At 39.7% G+C, this 25,171-nt stretch overlaps 1 protein-coding gene across 13 annotated transcripts in view; it reads left to right on the top strand.

The window, feature by feature from the left end:
- Positions 1-25,171, top strand: part of L3MBTL4 (L3MBTL histone methyl-lysine binding protein 4) — a 555,652-nt gene that overhangs the window by 91,791 nt on the left and 438,690 nt on the right. For 6 of the 13 annotated variants that reach the window (XR_007921517.2, XM_051851406.2, XM_051851407.2 and 3 more), the window contains one exon: positions 18,407-18,497. Coding sequence is in view for 12 of the 13 variants with exons in the window: in XM_051851406.2 (XP_051707366.2) it covers positions 18,407-18,497 (91 nt within the window). In the remaining variant the exon portion in view is untranslated. Of the gene's footprint in view, positions 1-16; positions 195-17,998; positions 18,082-18,406; positions 18,498-25,171 lie in introns of all 13 variants that reach the window. The other 7 variants (XM_051851418.2, XM_051851409.2, XM_051851414.2 and 4 more) reach the window with 3 other exon arrangements.

Here is a 25,171-nt window from a genome sequence, read left to right as displayed (position 1 = left end):
TATCTGCTTATCCTAGGACCATATGGACCCCGAGTAAGCCCCCTGCCCCAAATATCACATATCTGGGCAGAGAAGTAAGATGTTTTGCTGGCTGAACTGACAGATCCTCCTTCCTGGTTCCTGGTGCTCTGAGCACAGCCTAGGGGTCCTCAGAAGATGGAACTTCTTTGGCTTATGTGAACAAGAAGGGGAAGGTAAATACTACTGTAGAAAGTCTGTAAACTCAGGAAAGATGTCTGGCCTCAGCTCTGGCTCACTCAAGTTTGTAGCATAACACTAGAAGCTGGTGTCATGCCAGAGAGGTAGAATGCCAATGTTGTGAATGCTTCCCTGCAGCTCTAAAGTCATCTCATATACTACTTTCTCTCTGACAACATAGGCCAGGGTTTTTTTTTTCCTGCTGGATTCAAAGTTCCTGGAGGGCAAGGTTTGTACTTCGTCTTGCTTTTAAAATATATCCTACCTTTATGTTTTAAATCTATTTTGTATGTTTGTTTCTCCTAAATCTCCTGTTGGATATCTGTTACAGCCTCTTACTTTATGCTCTATGTCTTTCTATTTTTAAGATTTATTTATTTATTTGAAAGAGAGAGAGAGAGAGAAAGAGAGAGAGAGAGAGAGAGAGAGAGGTTTTCCATCTGATGGTTAACTTTCCAAATGCCTGCAATGGCTCAGTCATGCTCTCCCAAGTGTGTGGTGAAAATCCAACTGGGTGAGCCATCCCTGGTACCTCCCAGGGTGCACATTAGCAAGACACTGAAATTGGGAGTAGAGCCAGGACTCAAACTCAGCCACTCTGATATGGGACGTGTGTATTCCAAGCTGTGTATTAACTACTACACCAAATGTCCACCCCGAGTTTCTGATATCTTGATAATTACTTTCCTTCCGGTGTCTCAGTGAGGTAGCATTCTTCTGTGGTGTTGCCGAAGCCAGTGAGTGAAGGTTTATTAGTCCTTCATCAAAAACAGGGCAGCTTTTTCTTGGCTCTTGGCTGTGTAGCTAGAGATGTTTTCTAGCTCAAAACCAAGCATACAGGTTGTGGCTTCAATTTTTACTCCCAGGTAGAAATAAGAAGCAAAATCCCTAAATATCATATTTAGCTACCTCAGCTTTATCATTGTTTCTGGAGTAATTCTGTAATTTTTTTTCTGTGCATCAGCTCAGTTGATACTTTGGAAAGAAGTGACCTACTTATTTTGTATTTCTGAAATCCCCAGTATATTGTATGATATAAAGTGAAAATTAATTATAAGGACATAAAAGTTTTAAAACTTATTGTTATGATTTTAATTACAAAAAGATTTTTCTGATTGTAGAGAAGACATACAAGGCTAACTTAAGACTATATCTACTGCATGAAAGGAAGAAATTTGAGTTTGACTTACTATTGTATAAAATGTTTATAGTACTTAAAATTTTGAAAACAGTTTCAAAGTCTATATATCCCATGAAAGGCAGAAGCATAGGTCTCTTAGATGTGGAATTTTAGGGTGACTTGTTCTGCAGACTTAGTAGCTGCTGCCGGCTTTGAAGATGGAGAGAAATGGCCCTGTGCCAGAGAGTGCCAGAGAGCCTCTGGAAACTGGAAAAGGCAAGAAAATAGAATTTGATCTTTGAGTCTCCAGAAAGGTACATAGCTCCGTAAACATCTCGATTTTAGCCTACTGAGGTCAATTTAAGACTTTTGACATTCATACTGTAATATGTGTTGTTTAAGTTACCAACTTTTTTGGTAGTTTGTTAAAATAAGAAAATAATACATGTACTATATGATATTGGAATTCTACTCTGAGGAATGGACCTAAGAGAATTGTGCTGAATGTGCATTTTGGGAGAAAAAAATGTAGTATGATGTTCAAGTACCACTGCTTGTAATACCCCAAACATGAAAGTTACCAAATATCCATCAGCAATGAAATAGTAAGTGTGTTTCACACACTCTACAATACTACGCCACCTCCATATACATGGAACAGTGTGAATGACTGTCACAGCCATGATGATGTTAACAGGTAAACCAGGCAGAAACAATGCATGTTTGATAATTCCACTTAGCAGTACATAAAAAGAGACAGAAGTATGCTATTGTTTTAGAATTGAGATAACCATCAGGATTAGCAAGGATAATCCCTTGATAGTGAGTGAAAGATATTTTAACATGGTGTGTTGTCGGTTTCAATTCTGGTTACAAGGTTCTGGTTACTGGAGAGTGTCCAGTGTCTGAAAGTATGTTTAGCTGTACACTCCTTTTTTATGTCTGTTCTGCATGCGTATTACAATTTTATTTTAAAAATAATGTGTTCCCAAACATTGTCTTATCTTCCTTAAGAACTCTGCAGGTCATTTGGTGTGGGCGAGGCTTGGTGGAGCTCTGATTGGCCATGATCTTGTTGTGAGTTAGCTGGAGAGACAGATCTACAACTGGTGTCAATGAATTTCCCATTACTGTAGTCTGCCTTCTTGCTGTCATCATCTCAGACTGGAGAAAGTTCCTGCAGTACTAGTTTTTATTTGCCTCATGCAAATTCTAATTATTAGAACTCACAAAAGATTTGATGATGTCCGGAAATGCTAATAGAGAGACATGCTCTAATAACAATACAGTTTGATTTTTATTCCTGCAAATAATGTGCTTTCATGGCATTTAGTGTAGTATGTTATTTTAGGCAACAGTACCAGTTGTCATGATTTAAGAGCCAATGTATTAAAGATATTCCTGGAAGGCAATGTATTTGAGTGGTGCTTAGTGGTGTGATATTAGGAACATTTAATTTTGGCAAGGCCCCAGAGTGGCATTTGTTGGAAAATCTGTTGTAATGAGTATACTCTGTCCTCCTCAATAAAGTGTGAAGTGATCTGTTTAAATCTTACAATTTAGTTCTAGTTCTGCTACCAAATATCCCTGTGAGCATAGGTGGGTGATTTGTTTACACATTTCCTCACTATTCAACAGTCAAAGTGTATGTTAATATTACTCCTATGGATTAAATAAATGCTCTGCCTTTGTAGCCAGAGGTAGTAGCAACATTCTTTTAGAAATGGAGATGCTGGTTAAGATGTAAAGTTTTTGATTAGTGGAAAGCCAGTTTTGCTGCTACTGATGGTGCCACCTTGCTAATTCAGTCTGAGTGGGCATTGTGAGGCCACCAACACATGCCTGGCATGTGAGAAGAGCTTGCTTAATAAAAAGCAGCTGCAAGTATGATGATATAATTTATTAAATGTCCCAGTTGTTACTTGAGGTTCTGAGCAAATGATGGATATGGATGAAGTACAGTCATCCCTTGGTGTTTATGGGGGATTGGTTGCAGGACCACCTCAGCTCCCGTGGATACCCAAATCCTTGGATCCTTAAGTCTCTTACATAAACTGCAAATAACTTACCCAACATCTTCTTGTACACTTTGCATCCTCTGTAGCTTATGTGTAATATCTAACACAGTGCCTAAACATCCTATCATTCATGTGGATTCAGTGTAATGCTTGGCATGCAACAAAATCAAGTTTTTTCTTTTTGAACTTAGTGGATTTATTTTTGTAATGTTTTCTTTTTTAAGGTTTATTTTTATTTATTTTAAAGACAGAGTTACAGAGAAAGGTGGAGACAGAGAGAGAGGACTTCCATCTGCTATTTCATTCCCCAGATGGCCACAATGGCCAGAGCTGCACAATCTGAAGCCAGGACCAGGAGCTTCTTCTGGGTCTCCCACATGGGTGCAGGGGCCCAAGGACTTGGGCCATCTTCCACTGATTTCCCAGGCCATAGCAGAGAGCTGGGTGGGAAGAGGGGCAGCCGGGACTAGAGCCGGTGCCCATATGGAATGCTGGTGCTTCAGGCCAGGGCTTTAACCTGCTGCGCTGCAGTGCCAGCTCCTGTAATGTTTTCCATTCTTGATTGGATTCATGGATTGCAACCTGTCAATACAGAAGGGTGATGGTACATAATTTCATTCCTTGATGGCAATATTCGTAGGCCAAACAAGTCCTTATAGAAGTAAAGATGGGGCTGGTATTGTGGTGCAGAGGGTTAAACCCTACTTGTGATACTGGTATCTCATATTGGAGTGCTGGCTTAAGTCCTGAATGTTCCACTTTCAACGCAACTCTGGGAAATGCACCAGGGAAAGCAACAGACAATGGTCCAAGTGGTTAGGCCTCTGCACCTTGTTAGAGACATGGGCGGAGTTCTGGGCTCCAAGTGACTGGCTCAGCCCTGTCTGTAGCAGGCATTTGTGGAGTGAAGCAGTGGATGGAAGACCTCTACCTCCTTCAACCCTTTTGTGTACTCTACCTTTCAAATAAATAAAACAAATATTAAAAAAAAAATAAGTGAAGGTAAGAACCCATAAAATTCCTCCTATAAAATTATTCCTGAATGTTGGATTTTTATTATAAATATTTCCTGTATGCAATGATGTACACAGAATAAGAAAATACTGACCATGCAGATATAATAATTTTAACACATTGCCATATTTACTTCCATTTCTTAACAGGAAGAAAGTATTATAATTACAGTTGAGCTTTCCTATCCCCAAACCTATTTATCTTTACCCCTCCTGAGATGTAACTGATGTGTATAGTTGATGCCATTCTCAGCTATGTTTTTACAAAGAGACTTCGAAAAATTTATGGAAAAATGCAATTAAAAGGTAAGTTTATTTTGGTGCCAAAGAAAGGAAAGGAAATTTATTCATAAGAAGGTTCTTCAAAAATTCATGTAAAATGTTTTCCTAAAAATATGCATTGATTTGTAAATGTATATATTTATCTGTATCCATGTAGTCTCATAGGTCTCTAGTGGGCTGTAAACCATTATTATCATTACTTATTTTTTGGATGTGAGGGCGATCTGGCTGTGTCATCTGTCACCCCATTTATTGCCAGGGTTGATTCAGCTGATCTGGCGGGCTAGGTGGATGTCCTCTTCCTCCCTCAGCACTCCTCCCAAAGCTGTGTGCTAGGTTGAAGAGGAGATGTTCCCTGCTAGAGGAGGACTGGTCTTCCATCAAGGATATAGGAGTAGCTGCACTCCCCTGCTAGAACCTCCAAACAAGCTCTCAAGGTCCATTGCTTATTTTGATGTTGAAATTGTCCCTGATTTTATCAGCGGGAACCTCTTGTTTCCATGCCCTTTCATCATGTTTCCGTCTTTCTTGAACTTAGGTTATGACACACCAAGATATTTCAAGTTCATCTTTTTCTTCCAGTGACCAATCCTGGAGCCAGCTATTTTTTCCAAGGAACCCCTGGTTCCTTTCAATGGAGAATAGTATTTAGAAGTCAAGATCTGGGTGCTGGTTGTGCTCAGTGTGACCACTTGCAGTGAAGTATCGCTTCTCTGCAGCTTCTTGGTAGATCGCCCTGGGAAATATATAAGGGGTCTTCAGGAGGTTCATGGAAAATCTACAGTGTCTCTAAATTCTATTTTCCCTTAACTTTCTTGAAACCTGATCAAATGTACTCATTCCAAAATAGTTTCCAGTTCCCAAGCAGGACACTCTTCCTCTCCCAACATGTGATATGTTCCTTATCCTCTTTGGATCTAACATCATTTGGGCCCATGTGGATTTCTCTGCCCTCATGTTGACACCTACCTTACTCTGCCTAATCTGTTGGCTTTAGGTCTAATTAGTTAAGGAAAGGATGGGAAGGAAAAGGTAAAAGGTAGAACCAAATGAGAAGACTACATTGCCTCTTTATTGTTACTGTGTGCAAGGCACTGCTTTGCACATATTAACCCTTTTAAACTTGTGTAACTTCTTTTTTTAAAAAAATATTTATTTATCTGAAAGTCAGAGTTACACAGAGAGAGGAGGAGAGGCAGAGAGAGAGAAAGTGAGATTTTTCCATCCACTAGTTCACTCCCCAATTGGCCGCAATGGCTAGAGCTGCGCTGATCCGAAGCCAGGAGCCAGGAGCTTCTTCAGGGTCTCCCACACTGGTACAGGGGCCCAAAGACTTGGGCCATCTTCTGCAGCTTTCCCAGGCCATAGCAGAGAGCTGGATTGGAAGTGGAGCAGCTGGGACTTAAACCGGTGCCCACATAGGATGACGGCACTGCAAGTGGTGGCTTTACCCACTATGCCACATGCTGGCTCCCAAAACTTGTGTAACTTCATGAGTTAGTTCATTGAAGTTTTTGTAGAGCTATGTGTAGGTGACCAATATGATCCATTTTGTTTGTTGACTAATGTTCACTCTATCTACTGGTAGGAAGTGGACTGAAGGGAGCAAGGGTGGAGACGACTGAGGAATTGTATGTTTTTTAAAGTCAATAAGATTTGATGGTAGATTTGTATATCACGAGAAATAAAGCAATCAAAGTTAATTCCAGTGGTTTTTGTTTATTGGCTTGAACATATGACTAAAAAAGTTGTGATATTACCATTTATTAGTGTATTTATTCTTTCCATAATAATTTATAAATACTTCTTCTGGTAATCACATTTTCATACATACCCTTACATTTTTGCGCTTTCTCAATCTCTTTATTTATTTTATATTTATTTTTTTTGACAGGCCGAGTGGACAGTGAGAGAGAGAGACAGAGAGAAAGGTCTTCCTTTTTGCCGTTGGTTCACCCTCCAGTGGCCGCCGTGGCCGGTGCGCTGCGGCTGGCGTATCGCGCTGATCCGAAGCCAGGAGCCAGGTGCTTATCCTGGTCTCCCATGGGGTGCAGGGCCCAAGCACTTGGGCCATCCTCCACTGCACTCCCGGGCCACAGCAGAGAGCTGGCCTGGAAGGGGAGCAACCGGGACAGAACTGGCACCCCAACCGGGACTAGAACCCAGGGTCCCAGCGCTGCAAGGTGGAGAATTAGCTTAGTGAGCCACGGTGCCGGCTCTCAATCTCTTTAATTGGTCTGTTTGCTTGTCTCTGCATAAGTTTCACACTACTTTAATAAATATAGCTTTATAATAAAATGATAAGGTAAATATTTTCACACACCTGTTCTTAGCTTTTTTGTCTTTTGTTTATTCATTTTAGAAAAATTTTGACAAACTTCAAGAAAAATTATGTTAGGTTTTTCTTAAAAAGTTATCTGCATGGCAGACACACACATGCACACACACACACACACATGCACACACACGCATACATACAGAGAGGAGAGAGAAAGAGAGGGAGAGAGAGAGAGCGTTTCCAAATGCTCCCAGTGAGAGCTAGACCAGTCTAAAGCTGGGAGCCAGAACCCAGTACAAGCTTTTCTTTTGGGTGGCAAGAGCCTAACTACTGGAGCCCTCACCCATAGCTTCCAGGAAGCTAGAATAGGGAGTGAAGCCAGGACTCAAACACAGGCACTCCAATATGGAATGCAGGCAATCCAAGCAGTATCTTAACTACCAGACCAAACAAGCTTTTGATTGGAATTTATTGACTTGTAAATTAATTCCAACATTATTGCTCTTTTTGTGATATTTACCAATGTATCTGTTTTGTTTGATTAAAATAAATCTTTAGTTCTGTTTTGTTTGCTTGTTCCTTGTGCTCTTCACTTCCAATTCATTTTTAATCTTATTGACTGTGTCCAGGTTCAGTCTTTTGTAGGATTCTGATTTCCTTTTTAGACACCAACTACATTTTAAAAACAGCTTTACTGAGATTTGTGAAACCACTCATCTAAAGTGTACATTCGGATTCTTTATTCATAGGGTTGTGCAATCTAAGTTTAGAACAGTTTATCCACTCTAAAAATGTCTGATACCCATTAACAGGCACCCTAGGACTCTAATCTCCAGTCCTAGGGAACCAGTTATTGATGTTTTATCATCATAGCCTTGTCTAGGGAAGTTTTGTCTAAATGGAGTCATATAATATGTGGTCTTTGCTAACATCCTTCTTTCACTTACAGTGTTTTCAGGGTTCATCTATGTTGTGGTACATATCAGTGCATATTCATGTCTGAATAGTAGTCCATTTGTGGATACCTGCATTTTGTTTATCCACACATCAGCTGGTAGACTTTAGATTGTTTGTACTCTTTTAGCAGATAAAAATAATGCTTCTGTGAACATTCATATGCAGGCTTTGGTGTGGACACATTTTCATTTTTCTTAAGTGTAGATCTAGTAGTGGAATTAGTGTTTAATTTGTTTAACATTTTGATGTATTGCCAAGTTATTTTCCAAAGTAGTTATGGGATAAAAGTTATATTTTCTAAATATCCTTGTTTCTGTGCTATTTGATTATAGTTGTTTTAGTAGATGTTAAGTGATTTCTCATTGTGTTTTGATTTCTGTTATCCCTGATTAATAATGTAGAGCAAGTTTACATGTGCTTATTGAGCTTTTGAACAACTTTCTTTACAGAAAAGTCTGTTCAAATGTTCAAATGTTTCTATACTTTTTAGGTCAGTTGTCTTTTTATTATTAAGTTATGTGACTTCTTTGTATATTCTATATAGAAGTCATTTAAATAAATGATTGACAAATTTTTTCTCCCATTCTGTGAGTTTTACTTTCATTTTCTTAATAGTGTAATTCTCAGCAAAGAATTTTAATTTTAATGTGGTCCACTTTCTGTTTTTTTTTTTTTTTTTAAATTACTTGTCCTGATGATGTCATATCCAAAAAATCATTACCTAACCCAAGGGCATGAAAGTTTACCCCTACATTTTACTCAGGAGTTTTATGGTTTTCATGCTTTCAGTTAAGTGATTGACTCATTTTTTTTTTACCTAGAAGTATTTTATTTAAGGTATATAAACTTCATGCATTTCATATATACAAATTTAGGAACATAGTGATTCGTCCAACTTATCCTCTCTCCTGCCAGAACCCCTAACATTCTTCCTTCTCCCTCTCCTATTCCCATTCTTATTTTTTACAAAGATCTATTTTCAATTAACTTTATATACATAAGATTAACCCTACACTAAGTAAAGAGTTCAACAAATAGTGTGGGCTAAAAAAAAAAAAAAGTTCCTTAACAGTTGAGACAAGGGCTGTTCAAAATCATCACATCTCAAAGTGTCAATTTCACTTCTGTAGATTACCTTTTAGGTACTCTATTAGTTACCACAGTTCAGGGAGACCATATGGTATTTGTCTTATTGGGACTGGCTTATTTTACAAAGTACAATGGTTTCCGTTTGCATACATTTTGTTGCAAATGACAGAATTTCATTTTATTTTTACTTCTGTGTAATAGAAGTAATTATGGTGTAAATATACCATAATTTCTTTATTTAGTCTTCAGTTGATGGACATCTGGGGTTATTCCATATTTGGCTATTGTGAATCAAGCTGTAATAAACATGGAGGTACAGATAACTCTTTCCAATGCTTATTTCATTTCCTATGGTGCATTCCCAGGAGTGGGATGGCTGGGTCATATGATAGGTCTGTATTTAGATTTCTGAGATATCTTCATACTATCTTACACAGTGTCTGTACCAGTTTATGTTACCACCAACAGTGGGTTAAGGGAACCTTTCCCCCCACATCCTAGCCAGCATTTGTTCGTTGTTGATTTCTGTATGTGAGCCATTCTAACTGGGGTGAGGTAAAATTTCATTGTAGTATTGATTTGCATTTCCTTGATGGGTAGTGATCTTGAGCTTTTTCCATGTGTGTGTTGACCATTTGGATTTCCTTTTATGAAAAATGCCTGTCCAAGTCCTTTGCCCCTTTCCTAACTGGATTGTTTGTTATTGAGTTTCTTGAGTTCTTTATAGATTTTGGATATTGTTTATCAGTTGCATAGTTTGCAAATATTTTCTCCCATTCTGTCAGTTGCCTCTTCACTTTGCTGAGTGTTTCTTTTGCAGTACAAAAGCTTCTCAATTTGATGTAATCCCACTTGTCAATTTTAGCTTTGATTGCCTTTGCCTCTGGGGTTTTTTCCAAGAAGTCTTTGCTGATGCCAGTGTCTTGAAATGTTTCTCCAATGTTCTCTTAATAATTTGATGGTATAGATTTAAGTCTTTGATCCATTTTCAGTGGATTTTATGTAAGGTGTAAAATAGGAGTTCTGCTTTATATTTCTACATGTGGAGAGCCAGTTTTCCCAGCACCGTTTGTTGAAGAGACTGTCCTTGCTCCAGGGCTTGATTTTAATTCCTTTGTCAAAAATAAGTTGATTGTAAATCCATGGATTGATTTCTGGAATTTCTATTCTGTTCCATTGGTCTACGCATCTTTTTATTTATTTATTTTTTGTTCACCAATTCCTAGGCTGTTTTGATTATAATTGCCCTGTGGTATGTCTTGAAATCTGTTATTATGATGCCTCTGGGTTTGTTTTTGTTGCATAAGGTTGATTTAGCTATTTGGGGTCTTTTGTGTTTTCATATGAATTTTAGCATTATTTTTTCTAGATCTGAGAAGAGTGTCATTGGTATTTTGATTGGAATTCAATTGAATCTGTAAATTGCTTTAAGTATTATGTACATTTTGATGATACCAATTCTTGCAATCCATGAACATGGAAGATTTTTCTATTTTTTTGTGTCCTCTTATATTTCCTTAAGGTTTATAATTATCATAGAGATCTCTGACATACTTGGTTAAATTTATCCAAGATATTTAATTTTGTTGTAGCTATTGTGAATGGAATTGATCTTAGAAGTTCTTTCTCATTCATGGAATTTTCTGTGAATGCAAAGGTTATTGATTTTTGTGTATTAATTTTATATCCTGACACTCTTCCCAATTCTTTTATGAGTTCCAATAGTCTGTTAGTGGAGTTGTTTGGATCCTTTGTATATAGAATCATGTCATCTGCAAATAGGTATAGTTTGACTTCCTCCTTCCCAATTTGTATCCCTTTGATTTCTTTTTCTTGCCTAATGGCTTTGACTAAAACTCCCAGGACTATATTGAATAGCAAAGGTGAGAGTGGGCATCCTTGTCTGGTTCCAGATCTCACTGGGAATGCTTCCAACTTTTCCCCATTCAGTATGAGGCTGTCTGTGGGTTTGTCATAAATTCTCTAGATGCCTTCTATATCCAATTTGCTTAAAGCTTTCATCATGAAAGGATGTTGTATTTTATCAGATGCTTTCTCAGCATCTGTTGAGACAATCATATAGTTTTTGTTCTTCAGTTTGTTAACGTGATGTATCACATTGATTGATTTGCAAATTTAACCCTGCATACTAGGGTTAAATAAGCCCCTAAAATATGTAGAAGTGAAATTGATACTTTGAGAAGCAATGACTTGAACAAGGCTTGTCTTGATTGTTCAGGAACAGTTTTTTTTTTTCTTAATGGAGAATGGGACTGGGAATGGGAGAGGGAGGAAGAGGTGGTGTGGGAGTAGGGATGAGAGGGCAGATATGATTGGAAGAATCACTGTATTCCTCAAGTTGTACTTATGAAATTTGTATTCATTAAATAAAAGGTTTATTTGGGAAAAAATTCATTTCTTTATTTGAAAGGCAGAGTTAGAGAGACAGAAGCAGAAAGAGGGACAGAGAGAGAGAGAGAAGTCTTCCATCCACTGGTTAAATTCCCAAATGGCTGCAATGGCCAGAGCTGTGCCGATCCAAAGCCAGGAGCCAGGAGCTTCTTCCAGGTCTCCCAGGTGCGTACTGGGGCTCAAGCACTTGGGCCATCTTATACTGCTTCCCCAGACTCTAGCAGAGAGCTGGATCTGGAGTGGAGCAGCCGGGACTCCAGATGGGATGCCAGCACTGCAGGTGGCAGCTTTACCCACCATACCACAGTGTTGGTCTCCAACAATGGGTTAAGAAAAATAATTGTCTCAGAGTTAGGGACCTGCATATGAACCAACTTCTAAGAGACATTTTCTTATAAGGAGATAAAGAGGGCATGTTTATCTGTGTTAGCTTCTATATTATTTTGGATAGAGTAGAAAGTGTTAAATATTGTTCTAGAAAGAGCTCAGAACAGATAGTCATTAAAATAGACACACCAGACTTAACTCCTATGCTGATGCTCCTGTCTTCAAGTTGAGGTTTCTATCTTTCATAGGGCTGAGCAATTGTGTGTGTATTATGGTGGGGTGGGGGAAGGAGGAAAAAATTATTATTCTGATGATCTGATATGATTGTAGCTGCACTTGATACAGATGACTCAGACTGGAAAATGTGTCTAGTCAGTAACTGTTTAGAACATTTTCAGTTTCTTTTTTCTTTCTTTCTTTTTTTTTTTTTTTTTTTTTTTTTTTGACAGGCAGAGTTAGACAGTGAGAGAGAGAGAGACAGAGAAAAAGGTCTTTCTTCCTTTGGTTCACCCTCCAAATGGCTGCTACGGCCAGTGTGCTGCGCCAATCCGAAGCCAGGAGCCAGGTGCTTCCTCCTGGTTTCCCATGCAGATGCAGGGCCCAAGCACTTGGGCCATCCTCTACTGCCTTCCCGGGCCACAGCAGAGAGCTGGACTGGAAGAGGAGCAACCGGGACAGAACCATTGCCCCAACCGGGACTAGAACCTGGGGTGCTGGCGCCGAGGCGGAGGATTAGCCTAGTGAGCCGTGGCGCCGGCATAGAACATTTTCAGTTTCAAGCAGCTCTGTTTTTTATCTTTGGAACCCTGAATCTTAGGGCTTCTTGTACCATTCTCACAAAGCCTTGGGTGAGACGTAGGAATGCATGTTCAGTCCATAATTAACTATCCACTTGCTAAAATTTCAGAATAATAAAGACAAAATAGAAAATATTATCAAAGCAGGTGGCTTCCCTTATGTCTGTAGAGTGATGATCCAGAGCAATTCCTCAGTTCAGCTCTACATGAGGGACAGGGCTGCCCACAGGGAATTTACTGTCAGATTCTGACCTAGATCCTTGTATGTCAAAAGGGTTTGGCTGGGTACTGAATTGTTAAGCTTTTAATGGCTGAATTTATAATAGTTACAGTATGGTGTTTAAAAGAGGGATCCTAGAATCATACCACCTGGGAATCTGTTGTATACCTTTGGACATGTTACTGAACCTCTTTGTGTTTCCTTAAGGATAAATGGGGTGTGGTTGTGTGACATTATTGGATGTTGTCATAAGTATCCATGGAAAGTGTTCAGGTAGAAGGCTGATAACCATGCCTGGTATGTGAGAGCTCAACCCTATTAACTGTTATTTCTTTGTTTCTTTATTTTTATGATTTATTTATTTGAAGGTCTGAGTTACACAGAGAGAGAGGAGAGGCAGAGAGAGAGAGAAATTGAGAGGTCTTCCATCTGACGGTTCACTCCCCATTTGGCTGCAACAGCCAGAGCTGCACCAATCCAAAGCCAGGAGCCAGGAGCCTCCTCCGCGTCTTCCACGTGGGTGCAGGGACCCAAGGACTTGGGTCATCCTCCACGGCTTTCCCAGGCTATAGCAGAGAGCTGGATTGGAAGTGGAGCAGCCTGGTCTTGAACCAATTCCCATATGGGATGGCGTTGCCTCAGGCCAGGGCATTAACCCGCTGTGCCACAGTGCCGGGCCCATTAGGTATTATTATTAATACAGTTAGAAAGGATCAGTGTTTCATGCATAAGTTGACAACATGAATTCAGTTGTAATTAAATGATTTATTTAAACACTAATGACTGTGTATCAGTTGGATACACAGTCAATTGAGTATCAATTGGATGAATAAATTTTAGTTTAGTAACATTTTTGAAGTAGCAAGAAATCAGTAGGATGCTCAGATACTTGTATGCAATATTTTGGTGTTAAGTCATTTTAAATTCTGTGCAGTACTCTAGAAGAAGGTGACCTGTTCCTCCATAGTGGATGTTGTTGGATATGTTTCCCTCCTGTGAACACTCATGTCCCTGTGAGATTTGTAATGGCATGTGCTACATTTCATATTAATTTCTGTACATCTCTTAACCACACAGTGCTGTATGATTTGTTCACACTGGCATATTGCGGGAGCAAAAGGTGGTGCTGTTAGAACTTGCCCCAGGATAGTGGCAGAAGGACAGTTCTCCTGGGTATAGGGCTGCAGCTCCTTTGCTTATCTCCCTGTCCTGGATGTCTGATGAATCACCTGTGTATCCCTGATGTACCTGTTATGCTGTGGGTTGTGATAACAGGTGATCAATAAATCCTTTTTGAAAGAATTACCTAATAACACCTGGACATAAGCAGGTGGTAAATTACTTTTGTTGTTTAATAGACCTGTGCAACAGGAAGAGTTGACAGTGTTCAGATGCTTTTCAAATAGCAGTCTAATTTGTCTCCCTAACTAAGAGGTCAGGAAGACCAGTGTTAGCAGGGTGGGGAACCTTTTTACTGCCAAGGGTCCTTTGGATATTTATGACATCATTCATGGGCCAGTTTTTATCAGCTTAAAAATTAGTCTGCTATAGATTTATTCAATTTTGTGACCTGCCTGTTGTTGCCTTGGCAAAGCCAGACCAAATGATTTCACGGGGCTTCTATACAGCCCACAGTTGTCACTCCCCACCCCATGTTAGACAATGTGCAGTCATATTTCTAACTGGGAGGTAGATAAAACTGATTAAGAGGATTATGTGAAAAATCAATACAGTATTTCCAAGTTCTCTACAGAAATGCCATATACATGTGCTATCTGCCATATTTTTAAAATGTAAATACTATTTACAAGGTCCTCTAATTAAAATGATTTATAATCACCTTGCCTATTATAGTTAGTTCTTGGGTGTTGCAGAGCCAAAGTACACTGAGGAGTAGCTCAGTCCAGTCATCACTTACCTTTATTTCCCCTATATAATTTGTTCTTTAATGTGTTTATAACTTGACATTATTCTTCCTTGATTCTAAAAACTTTGAATTCTTTAAAGCTCAGCAGGGAGGTACATGGCTGATGGGGTATTTGCACACACACACACACACACACACACACCCCACCACCAAGGGGGCCATTTATTGTGTCAGGGACAATCAGAACAGTACTTGTAATTTGATACTGTGTCAAAGATACCAACCAAATTAAGTTTGTGTCAAAAGAAGTGTTCTGTTGTATTGGTTAAAATGGTATTCCAAAGGCTCATATAAGACTTCTCTGTAAGTCTCCTGTGTGTCAGACTGTCTGTCTCTCTGTTGTTCATTATTCTGTTCTACTTTGTAAAAATTTTCTAGTATATTTTATTTTATTATTTTTATTGTTTGGCAGTAAAATATTATATGAGCTGTTGGAAGCCTCTTTTTTTGCTTCATTATTTCTAATAATAAAGGGAGTTCAATTGTTACTGAATTGTATTTTGAAACTACTCCTTGGTGTAAAAACTTTCATTTTTTTCTGGACATATAATAATATAAATCCAGGCTTTCATGTTGTTTTAGACAAACCAGGGTTATTGAAATAATTACTATGGATTAGTGAGGCTGATCACTTTGAGGGTGAGGAGACCATCATAGCCAGAAGATTTCAGTTTGATAAGCCATGGAGTATTATTCACTGTGACAGGCAAGCCTGCCTGGGCAATGCTGATGTCTTCCACAGTAATACTTTGTAAAGGCATCAAGTTTAAGCTGCTCATTTGCATAGACAACTCAGAGTATTACCAGGAGCTAGGCAAGATAAATTGGATTTACATCCTGCAAAATGAATGTGATGCTATTGAATTTAGTCAGTAAGTGCCTGTCTTAAGGACATAAATATCATGCGACTAGAGGCAAATCAATATGAGGAAGTTTTTTTTAAATTTTTTAAATTTTGTATATTAAAGAAAAGCGGAAAGGAATTAAGTTTGAGAACTAGCCTACCTACAGTGATATAGCATTGCAAAAGGAGTAATGTGTGGACCAAGAACTATTTGTAATTTCCCTTGTACTTAAGCGCTTTGAGGCTGTCATATAATTATGAAAGACATGTTTATTAAGTTCAGGTCAACAAACAGATTGAGAGTATGTTCGGAGCTGGGTACAATCTAGAAAATAGAAAACAATTCAATAGTTCACAATCTTCATCATAAGGATGTTTAGAGAGATGTATCTGCAAATCAAAACAGTATAATATGAAATGTTAAGTGTCGTGTTTAAGACCTGCACAAGTAAGAAGAATGTTGAGTTTGAGGGACCAGCAAAAGTTTGGGGCTAAGAAACAGCAGGCACATTGTGTAGCAAACAACTATAAGGCCTTTTGGGTTGATAGACCATAATTTGGAGGTGATCAGAATTCTGTTTATTATTATTATTATTATTATTATTTGAAAGGCAGAGTTAGGGAGAGAAGGGAGGTGTGGGGTAGAGATAGCTTCCATCTGCTGGTTCACTACCAAAATGGCCTCAATGGCCAGGTCTGGGCTAGGCCAAAACCAGTAGCCAGAAGCTTCTTCTGGTTCTTGCACATGAGTGTGGGGGCCCAAGCACTTGGGCCATCTTTCACTGTTGTCCCAGGTACATTAGCAGGGAGCTGGATTGGAAGTGGAGCAGCCAGGAATTGATATGGGATGCCAGCATTGCAGGTGGCAGCTTTCTTTACCTGCTGTGCCACAGCACCAGCCCAGTGATCAGAATTCTTAAAAGGAGGAGTAGAAGAAGTTAAATTCAAGAAATGTTTAGGTGAAAAAAATAAATTAATATTCTGATAAATAAATAATATAAAGGGAATTCAGTTGCTGCTAAATTGTATTTTGATACTACTCCTTGGTGTAGAAACTTCCATTTCTTTCTGGACATATGAAGATGTGGTAGTGATGGTTTGTCAAATGTGCTGTGATGAAGCGATGAATTGCAAAAATGAAATGATGGCAACTCTTCAGTCTCTGGCTCAGTGCAAGTGTGGCTGCCATTATCCACAAAGGTGTTTTGTTTGAATTAGAAAGTATGCATTTTCTTCTGTGCAGATGCAACCCTGTGGCAGAAAGAACTGTATGTATGGAGTCTCAGGTGGATTTTAGCCCCACTTGTCCTAGGCTCTTGAGCAGTGCACAATCTGACCAACTGTAAGAGTTGGTTGTGGGCAAATCGGTGATCATTAATCATTGATGTGAATAGGAAGGTAATAGAATTGGGAGGTAGCGAGGAAGGAAATGATGAGCTTGGTAAGTATCATTACTCAGATGGAAATGTCCATGAAAAACTTGGCTGTGGTCCAAAAGCACTGATGACCTTGGAGGATTTAAGGCATTAAACTTTTAAACACACACACACACACACACACACAGAGAGCTATTGTTAATGTTATTCGCGATTTTTGTTTTTCTAATTTTAGCTCCAATGTATTGGTGCAGAACTGGTTGTTGGTTTTCCAAAATAGTTGAGCTGCTCTATAGAAAATACATTTCAAAGAACTTTTTGTTGGAATAGTGTCTACACTGTTAATATATTGAAAAATAATCTTTTTTTTTGCTTTCAAACTTTTATTTAATGAATATAGATTTCCAAAGTACAGCTTATGGATTACAATGGCTCCCCCCCCCCCATAACGTCCCTCCCACCCGCAACCCTCCCCTTTCCCACTCCCTCTCCCCTTCCATTCACATCAAGATTCATTTTCGTTTCTCTTTATATACAGAAGATCAGTTTAGCATATATTAAGTAAAGATTTCAACAGTTTGCTCCCACACAGAAACATAAAGTGAAAAATGCTGTTTGAGTACTAGTTATAGCATTAAATCTCAATGTACAGCACACTAAGGACAAAGATCCTACATGAGGAGTAAGTGCACAGTGACTCCTGTTGTTGACTTAACAAATTGACACTCTTGTTTATGGCCTCAGTAATCACCCTAGGCTCTTGTCATGAGCTGCCAAGGCTATGGAAGCCCCCTGAGTTCACTGACTCTGATCATATTTAGACAAGGCCATGGTCAAAGTGGAGGTTCTCTCCTCCCTTCAGAGAAAGGTACCTCCTTCTTTGATGACCCATTCTTTCCACTGGGATCTCACTCGCAGAGATCTTTCATTTAGGGTTTTTTTTTTCCTCCAGAGTGTCTTGGCTTTCCATGCCTGAAATACTCTCTTGGGCTTTTCAACCGGATCCGCATGCCTTAAGGGCTGATTTTGAGGCCAGAGTGTTGTTTAGGACATCTGCTATTCTATGGGTCTGCTGTGTATCTCACTTCCCATGTTGGATCATTAGATTAGCAATTTTTTTTCTTATTTCTTATGTTCCAGATTGCTGATCTATTCCTTGAATGACTAAGATCTCTTACCAGAAATACCTTTCTTTATCTTGACACTGTGGACGGTCAGAGCACGTGAGTACAGGGCCACGTTGGCAGGTTGTAGTGAATCCTAATGGACTAAGTCCTCTAAGCAAAAATCCATGTATTTAGTCACAGAGAAGAGAAAACAGTGATAGCTTTTTTCTTTGTGATACAAATTTTAGATGAGCCAGCAAAACCTTTCTCACTCCATTATTTTATGATTATATTGGGGCTCTAAAACCAATGGTGAAATTTTTGTCAGCTCATTATCGGGTTATTTATAAAAGTCAGTGATAGCAAGACTGTTTCCTTGTGTGCTTTTGTGATTCTGAAGGGCAAGGATTCTTCAACTTTTTCATGTGGCACTGTTTTGCAGAGAAACACAGCTAAAGAGCGCTGAACAGAAGATGAAACAGCCCAGCAAGAAGAGGAAGTTTAGCATGGATTCCCAAGAGCATCTGGACCAGGTTGGATGCTTCATGAGATGTTGGTTCCTGGTTCTTTCCTTACAGTGTGTACTCACTATTTGTCTCAGTCCATTCCATGTGACTGTAACAAAATACTTGAGCCTAGGTACTTTATGAAGAGAAAATACCTATTCAGCTCCTAGTTCTGGATGTCCGATAGTAAGGCACAGGCTTCTGCCAAGCTCCAGTTTAGGGCTGATGGTGGACAGCTTCACAGTGCTCTGAGAGGTTATGGAAGAGATCACACAGTGAGACGGGAATCAAGAAACCTGCGAAGGTCCTGGATCTTTGTTTTATAAAACCCAGTCCCATGGGAATGAATTCACTTTGGGAGATCAGCATTAATTCCTTTAGAGGGTAGTACCCACATGAACTGCTTGCCTCACAGTGGATCTAACCTCTTAAAGGTTCCTCCACTTCAGTCACGACACTGGGACCAAGCTTCCAGCACATGAACCCTTTGGCAAAAAAATCACAGCCAAACCCTGGCACTATTGAACCTCACAGGGGAATAGAATAGCTTATATAATCATAACTGAGAGGTGTTCCAATTACGTTAAATGACTTGCTTCTTGTTGAGTTTTATGCATAGTGGTATAAACTCATACATTTTTAAGGTTATTTTAAAGGTGAGCAGAGGCCTTTTCTTTTAGAAATATAGAGGTAATTATTGTTAAGTAAGTGGGTGCGGTTGTGAGCTTTCAGAGGCGATTTTGGGGCTCTCCAGAGAAACAGAACCTATGGGTGTGTGTGAGGGGGTGGGGGACAAAAGAGAATGGATTTTAAAGAATTGGTTCACAGAGGTATGGGGGCTGATAAGTGTGAAAATTGATGGGCAGTGGGAAAGCTGGAGGGCCAGGAAGGATTCTTGTAGTCTTAGACCCCAGGTTGGTCTGGAGGAAGAGTTCTTTCTTTCCCAAGGGCCTCAGTTTTTCCTATTAAGTCTTCAACTGCTTGAATGAGACCCATCCGCATTATGGAGATCATCTGCTTTATTCAGTCCACTGACTTAGATGTTAATCCCGTCTAAAAATTATTTTCACAGCAACATCTAGATAATTAGAAAGTATATTGTTCATCATCTTTCTGGTGACCTTGCCTGTGCTGATTCCTGTGACAGCTGTTTATTCCTACAAATTTAATGGTTGGCCCAGTGAGCAGAAGTCCCTAGTGACAGTTTTGGAGGTAATGGGCCATTATAGAATTCTCATTCATGACACTCTCATGGGCTCTTGTCAGCTGTCTATTTCTGGGTTTTGAGGTCTTCATGTGGTCTTGTGTTTATGCATTTATACATTGTACTTGGTAAAGTGACATAATCAAAGGCATTCTTTGGTGCAATGCCCAGGTTAGCGTGGTTTTTGAGCTCCAGGCTTGGAACTCGATCTTAACTGACAGTGTGATCTGAGGTTGGCATTGAACTATAGATGTGGATCCTGCTCCTGCTCCCTCAGGATCATTCTCACTGGGATGATTGCCATGGGCCTGGAGTCCAGTTCCCCAGGTCCACGTTGGTTCCATCTCTTGGATCTGTTGTAGGGGAGTTCATGGCTCTAAATGCTTCCTCAAGAGGAACTTGTATTTAAGAGATTGCCTGGACCTATCTTAGGTACTATGAGGATGCCATTCTCCTCAGCATTTTTGGTTTGCTGTACTATGTGCTTTGAAGAGACAGACTCTGAGGAAACTCAGCATTTGGTGCATTTTAAGTTATTCTTGGGAAGTGGATTTCAGATGTGGTTCCCAGACCACCAGCAGCATGGGGTCTTGTTAGACATGCAAATTCCTTGATCCCATTCCAGACTTACTGGATCAGATACTGGATCAGGTGTAACCCAGAAACCTGCGTTTTAACAATCCATGTGAAACTGGTGCCTGCACATGTTTGAAACCATTGTCATAGGGAAACAGCCATATGCATTGTATCTACTAATGGTGCTATATAGTTCTTCTATATTGGCTATTGTGTTTTTCTTCATTTTTTTTTTTAGTTTATTATGTGTGGCTATTCTACCCCATCATCCAAACATATTTTCTAATTTTAATCACTATTTCTCCTTAAACATCTAAAAATCATTTTCCCCTCCCCCCTCAGTACTCGGTTGTCTTGCACTGAAGTCTGAATATTTAACCTTCTGTCTCTTCAGCATTAGTATAATTCCAAATTTCTTCTTAGAGCACAGTTCAGTTTCTGACCTAATCTTAATTTTCTTCCCATTATTCCTCCCTCACACTAGGTTCTTCCCCTTGGTGAACTGCAGCAGTGCTTACACTTATCATAGGCATAGGTGAACTGTAGCCGGAGTTCTGGAAGTATCTGTTAAGTGATATTCCTGGTGCTTAATGGCATCTCCATGCAAATGGATTGCTCTGATCAGTTTTAAGAAAATGATACTTTGAAGATCCATGTTATTAATTTAAGTTTGGAACTATTTAGAGCATATTGTTATTCCAAAGGATGTTCACATAGGATCATTGAAGAGACACACTTTTGGATGATTTTCACACTGCACTGTGTCAATTTGCTGTTTAATGCCAGCTGCAGCATCCATTTTCCTTAGTTGAATTTAGCACATTAACACAGTTAGCTGATTCACATCTGGGGCTGCATTCATTGTGGAGAGAAGAGTTAAATCATACTTGGATTTGTTAAATTCTTGAAATATCAGTAGCACCCTTTCTGTATTACTCTTCTGTTTTCAGAAGTGTCATTTCTAGTCAACCAACTCAAATCCTATTGGCAGATGAAGTGCATGAAACATCAAAGAAATGCACTATTGAGTGTTTCTACTTTTGAGACAGTAGTTCCGTATCTTGGATAGCTAGTAAGTTTAGATGACAATAATATCTATCAATGAATATCTTTCTAGATTAATATTTTCTATGTATTTCTATATAGAATTTAAAATATAGGTCTCTGTTTAAAATATGAATAGTACAGAAAGTATTAAAATAAGAAGTAGATTCTCCAGCCTTCCCCCTCTCACACATACTCTGATATTTTTCTAAAGAAGCGAGTGCTGTTCATAGTCTCTTGTGTATCTACACAGGAAGCCACAACACAAACAGAAAACTGAGAAACATAACCCTTTATGCACATGTGAACATAAATCACACATACATCCTCATATCCCAAATGGGCTTGTGTGGGGAGCAACTGGGAGCAACTCGGACTAGACTAAGTTACTGGAATTAAGACTTATTCTATACATCTGCTCTCCCACAATATGGCGCTGAGAAGGGAGAAACAGCTTCTACGCAGCTGCCTCCAGTTCAACCAATAAACTGTAGGACCTGCTCCTGATTAGAGGAGAGCAGCGTACTCGGCGTGTGGGTAGCAGAGTTGGGATTGGTGGAAGAGGACTATAAAGGAGGAGAGAGACAACGTGCACGAGGAACATCTAAGGGGAACATCTATCTGAAGGAACACCTGAGCAGCCCCCGAGAGAGCCGGCTGGTGGTGTGCCGCTCCCCCGCGGAAGTGGGGAAAGTGGCTAGGGGGAACCGCCCTTCCACGGAGGTGGAAGGGTCGGTAGCCAACCCGGGAAGAACCAGCAGCAAACCCGGGAAGGGCCGAGCAGACAAAAGAACAGCGCAGGGTCCTGTGTCGTTCCTCCACGAAGAGGGGGAGCGACAGGCTTGCACTCTAATTGTTGTTTAATACCTTGTTTTTTTTTTTTACACCTGATTATGTATGTCTTGGAGATGCAGACCTTTGTTTTCTTTTCAGTGATGCATAGTATTCTCTTTTGTAAATATTTCATACTTTTTAAACAGTGTCCTACTATAAATGTTTAGGTTACTTTCTATTTTTGTGATCATTTACAGTATTATAAGCAATTTGCTTATTTAGGCACCTTTGAAAAATGTTTACTTTTCTGCCAGCGCCACGGCTCAATTGGCTAATCATCTGCCTGCAGCACCAGCACCCCAGGTTCTAGTCCTGGTTGGGGCACCGGATTCTGTCCCAGTTGCTCCTCTTCCAGGCCAGCTCTCTGCTGTGGCCCAGGAGTGCAGTGGAGGATGGCCCAAGTCCTTGGGCCCTGTACCCTCATGGGAGACCAAGAGAAGGATCTGGCTTCGGATCAGCGCGGTGCGATGGCCGCAGCGTGCCAGCCGCAGTGGCCACTGGGGGGTGAACCAACGGAAAAGGAAGACCTTTCTCTCTGTCTCTGTCTCTGTCTCTCTCTCTCTCTCTCACTGTTTAACTCTGCCTGTCAAAAAAAATGTTTACTTTTCTTCATCTATTTGAAATAAAGGGAGAGAGAGAGAGAGACAGAAAAAGAGAGAGAGAGACCTGCCTTGTGCTAGGCCTCTCCTCAAATGCCTGTAATAGACAGGGCTAGGCCAGATAGAAGCCAGGAGGCCAGAACTCCATTTTCCATTTACAATATGAGTAAAAGGAGCCCTAGCACTTGAGCCATCATCTACTGCCTCCCAGGACACACTAACAGTGAGTTCAATTGGAAGCAGGGCAGCCTGGACTTGAACCAGCACACTGATAGGGATTGCAGTTATCCCACATTGCTGCTTAACCTGCTGTGCCAACCATGCCAACCCCATATATCTTTTTGATGTAAGCATACTTTTGCAGCTGATTTATAGGTAAAGTCTTATCAGTGGAATTGTAATGCTGAGAGGTATGTGCATTTAAATTTCAATAAGCTTTTCAATATCATCCTCCAAAGACGGCACCCCCATTTATCCTATCCCCAGCAGCATCTCTAACCCAGTCTTTCTTTCTGGAATGCTGTTATCCATCCTCCCTTTGTTAATAAATTATCCAGTGTGGGTGAGCTCAGCTTGAGTTGCTGGGCTCCAAAGTGTTGCTGCAGACTTGGAGAGGGTGTTTCTCTGCTCCTTTTAGGCTCATTGACATGTTGTACCTTTTCTCTGCACATGGCACAAAGATATGTGTCATCTTGGGTGCCCTTTGCCAGGTTTTTCTACATATTTAGAATTGACTAACAAATTGTAAGCACATTGTAATTGGGGATTTCAAGGTGATTTCATAGATGTTTGGTGTAGTTGTGGGTGTTCTGGGCACTAAGCCCCCAAAACCATTTGTAGGCTGTAAAAATTCCAATTTCCTACATAACAATACAAGTTGCAAAAGTAAAAAAGGAAATTTAATTTGGCTATACATGAATAAAATGAATGCCCTCTAATTATGTATATAAAATATCTGATGCTGATTAAATGTTAATTCCTATTCTTCCTCTCCCTCTGAGCCTCTTAAAATCAGCAAATTTCTAAATATTGAATCGTGAACTTTGAGAGATAGACATAGGATACGTTTTTCATTCTTTAAAGATCCTGGAATTTTGCTGAGTAAAGAGGATTACCTTATGTGGAGCAATGCACAGTGCCTAGTAAGGGACTACCAGCCAGCTCTCTAAGGGACAGCCACCCTTCAGAGGAAGGGAGGCCATTGAGGCTCTAGTCTGATTTGCAGAATGAAGAGTATCTAAGATGTCTCTATGTAAGTCTTAATTAAGTTCAGCCTGGTACATGAAGTATGGGAGAGAACAACTTGCTCATATATTCACACCTGGTACTTTGTAACCTTGAGAAATGTGGTTGAGTGTTCAGGGAAGGAATAGTCTGGGCCAAGGAGGTAGCCTGAGCGAAGGCATGGGGTTGGCTGAACATAACACATGTGATAAACAGCAGGATTTTAATGATGTGTGCATTAAGCAGATGTTGCTGTCAGCAGCATTGTAAAATGAGCCTTGGATGGGGTGGAGTCAGAAGAGCTGGATTTTAGTCTTTGGCTCTGTCACTCATTAGCTTTGTGGTCAAGGCAAGTCCCTTCCCCAGGTTGGGCTCAATTCTTTGTGTATAGAATAAGAGGCTTAGTGTAGAAGATTTTAAGGGTCTTTCCTTTTCAGTGAGTCTAAGGTACATAATGGTGCATAATGAGACTTTGGGGTGAATAGGGTAGATCTTAGTAGCCACATTTTTTAGGGAAAATTTCATTGATATGGTGGCTACCAGCCCTGACAGGAAGACAGCAGGGAGCTACAGTAGATACCAGCTTTGGCTGAATGTAATGAAATCTGTTTTGAAAATCACTAAATTGATGCTGAGGAAATATTTTGGGTAGGATTATTTTCATTTCTCATTTTTCAGAAGTATTTATTTATTCACTACACACAAGACTGCTGTGGGTTTGCAACATCCAGTAAAATGCATCTAAAGGTGAAAGAGGGCCTGGTGTTGTGGTGCAGTAGGATAAACAACCGCTTGTGATGTTGGCATCCCATATCACAGTGCCAGTTAGAATTGTGGATACCCCACTTCTTTTCAATTTTTTTAATTTATATAAGGTGAACAAATTTCATATATACAGATTTAGGAGCAAAGTGAGAGTTTCCACCGGACCCTCCTCCTGCCCATGCTCCTACCTTCCCTACTCCTTCTTCTCTTATTCATTCTTTTAAATTTTACAATGATATACTTTCAGTTTATTTTTTAATCATAAGCCTAACCATCCACTGAGTAAAGAATTCAACAAATAGTAAGAAGAAAAAAACACTGCTCTTCAACATTAGAGACAAGGGCTATAAACAATCGTTGAATCTCAAAATGTCAATTTTGTTCATATATATTATATTTTTAGTACTCTATTAATTACCATAGATCAGGGAAAACATGTGATTTTTGTCTTTCTG

Source organism: Oryctolagus cuniculus, chromosome 10, assembly GCF_964237555.1.
Source record: "Oryctolagus cuniculus chromosome 10, mOryCun1.1, whole genome shotgun sequence".
Classification (NCBI taxonomy): Eukaryota; Metazoa; Chordata; class Mammalia; order Lagomorpha; family Leporidae; genus Oryctolagus; species Oryctolagus cuniculus.
Note: the sequence above shows the minus strand (reverse complement) of the source record. Positions and strands in the feature narration are given on the sequence as shown.